General features: G+C 48.6%; 1 protein-coding gene across 1 annotated transcript; it reads right to left on the bottom strand.

Annotated features, from left to right (window-relative positions):
* Positions 1–760: 760 nt before the first annotated feature.
* Positions 761–2,450, bottom strand: LOC122043894 (GRAS family protein RAD1-like). Its single transcript, XM_042604458.1, has one exon. The coding sequence runs from the start codon at positions 2,448–2,450 to the stop codon at positions 906–908; it is 1,545 nt and encodes a 514-aa protein (XP_042460392.1). The 3' UTR covers positions 761–905.
* Between the last annotated feature and the right edge of the window lie 369 nt (positions 2,451–2,819).

The raw sequence follows: 2,819 nt of genomic DNA, 5'->3' as shown, positions 1-2,819 counted from the left end.
TTGGAGTTGTGATTTTGTAAAGATTTATTATTATTTGTGGGAATGTGTTGTGATGATCTATTTATCAAATTATTATTTAAATGATGATGAATTAAATTATGCTTTTTTAAATTATTTTCAAAATTAATAAATAATTGATTCGAGTAATTCAATTTGGATGAATTTTTAACAGATAAAATTTTTCTATGAAGTTGGATCGACGTAATTATAAATAATTAAATTATTTATCAATTTATTCATGTTTCTTTCTTGCATGTCTTTCCTTGCCCCTAGGGCTATAGTACATTAATAGGATATTTAAGTTATCACCTAAATATTCATGGTTCGATTCCTAACAATTAACTGGTTTATATTTTTTTTATTTATATGTTTTTCTTCTAAATGAAATACACAATTAAAAGATCCTGAACTTTTGGATGTTTCATTATGAATATTTTTTAATTTATTTTAATCATCAATAAAAAAATATTTTATAGGATCGGATACCATATTCGGTATTACAAAACATTTTCTCTTGATGCCAAATTTTTTTTCCTTGAGTATGCCAACTTTGTCATTAGTCATTTTCAAAACTGAGAATTCAATGTTTGTGTGTAGCCTGTCACATCTGTGATGCTTAGTATCATTTCCTCGACCTAATGTAAAGATTCTTGTTTAATACCTTTTTTTAATTATTATTATCGAGAGCCTAATTATAAAAAATATACTTTTTTCATTGACAAAATACATGAATAATATCCATGATGAAGTCACTATTCTGTACAAAGGTGTCAGTCAGAAAATAAAAGAAAGAGCTGGGCCTTTATTGGTAGTAACTGTATTGGCATATATGCCAATTACAGTGGATGAGTGGCGGTGGAGCCCAGCTACAAGAGCACCGGGACCGTGGGATGGACGATGGACGTTCAGCATTTCCAGGAGGAGGCGGCGATGATGGGCTTGGACTTCCAGCCGAGGAGCAGGCAGCCCTTCTCCTCGGCGATGGTGTAGCCTTCCGTGGGCCGAAACTTGGCGAGCCACTGCTTGGCCTGGCCCATCATCTTGATGGGGGCCGGCTGGAACCCGGCCCTGCTCATCCGGCGGCGCCACTGGTCCACGCGCTCGTGCCGCTCCACCCGGGCCGGCCCCTCGCAGCTCACGATGTTCTTGATCTCCTCCGCGAAGTGGAACTGCTCCACCTTGGCGCGCTTCGTGTCGTACTTGGGCAGCATCGCGTCCAGGGAATCGAAGATGGCGGAGTAGTAGTGGAGCGCCTCCATGAACCGGCCCAGGAAGAAGGGGCCGTTGTGGCTCGAGTCCTGCTCCACCACCACCAGCACCGCCGGCTGCAGCTCGTGGATCATCTGCAGCACGGCGTTGAGCGCGCCCCGGCTCTCCTTCACCACGCAGTGCAGCTGCAGGACGCTGTTCACCGCCACGATCTCGCCTTCCTCCACCTCGAAGTCCTCCGGCCGCAGGTTCTCCAGGTTGCTCTCCAGCACGGAGAACTCCAGCCGGAGCCCTAGCCTCGCCGCGTACGACTTGAGCTCGTCGCCGATGACCTGCAGGTGTTCGACGCGGGGCCCCACTCCGGTGATGCGCAACCGCCGTGGCGGTGGGACGCCCCGGGCCGCCAGGGCGTCCAGCAGCTTCCGCCACTGGTGGCCGTGGGGCAGGCCCTGCGTCATGCCCAGATCCACCACGTGCACCGGGCTCTCTCCCTCAAGGACTTCCAGGATGGCGGCGTTGGCCACGAAATGCCCGAATTGGATGTAGGGACAGAGCTCGTAGGCGAGGCCCAGCGCCTCGTCCTTCTTCTCGAACGCCAGAGACGGCACCGTCGCCGGGCCGACAATGCCGACGGCGCCTAGCGGTTGGACCAGCGCCAGCCGGTCCGACAGCCCCTGCACGAAGCACGACGCTACTCGCTGGAACGAGGTGCCCAGCACCAGCGCGCTCACCTTCAGCTCTGCCAGCAGCGCCGACGCCTGTACCCGGTCGCGGCATGCCACCGCCTCCGCGCACGAGATGAGAAGCTGCACCAGCCTCATCCCATCGCTCGCGCTTCCGCCGGCTACCTCCTCCATCCCGGCATCAGCTTCCGGCATTTCCCCGAGCACCTCCTGGGCAGAAAACTTTTGCTTGTAGCTGTCCACGAGGTCGATGATATTGCGGAATTGGAGCTTGCGAGCGCACTTCTCGTGGTCTCCTGCGGCATTCTTCTCAAAATGGGCGATGCTTGCGCCATGGTCAGTGGTCCTTAGCTTCTTTCCATACCTGAGCTCTGGGGGAGGAGACAGCCATGACAAAGTGTGATCCCATGTAGGCAGGTAATAGATAATTTGGTTTGGATCCAACTTAGATATGCTTGAGAGATTGAAGTCAGTGCCACTCTCGTCCACTTCCTCATTGTAGTTCATCTGCTGCAGCTCTTCTTCTGGGCTGTCCACGTACGGGAATGTAGGAGCCATTTGATCGAACACTTCTGCCAAGGTACTGCCTCCTCTTCTTGCAGAAACTTATTTTTAGGAACTAGCAAAGAGGAGCACCTATGAAGCTATTTATATGCACTTCTAAGATAGTTAAAAACCAATTTCCCCCCTTGCTTGACCAACAAACAAAACAGCATAAGAGACAAGGATTTTAGTGTTTGTCCTATTGAAAATTACATTGGCACTAGAAAATATAACAATGTTAGGCGACTTGGGCAATGCCATAACATTTAAATTTTAATAATACAAGGGTACAAGCATATGTACTAGAAGTTTGAGCATTTTAAAATGCTTTGCTCCCTTCCCATGCAACATTGGAGCACCATTTGGCATTGTGAGAAATTGCAA

The sequence above is a fragment of the Zingiber officinale genome, chromosome 2A (assembly GCF_018446385.1).
Source record: "Zingiber officinale cultivar Zhangliang chromosome 2A, Zo_v1.1, whole genome shotgun sequence".
Classification (NCBI taxonomy): domain Eukaryota; kingdom Viridiplantae; phylum Streptophyta; class Magnoliopsida; order Zingiberales; family Zingiberaceae; genus Zingiber; species Zingiber officinale.
Note: the sequence above shows the minus strand (reverse complement) of the source record. Positions and strands in the feature narration are given on the sequence as shown.

What these genes read in the sequence shown, in the direction of transcription:
- LOC122043894 (XM_042604458.1), bottom strand. Translation starts at nt 2,450, where the DNA reads ATGGCTCCTACATTCCCGTACGTGGACAGCCCAGAAGAAGAGCTGCAG.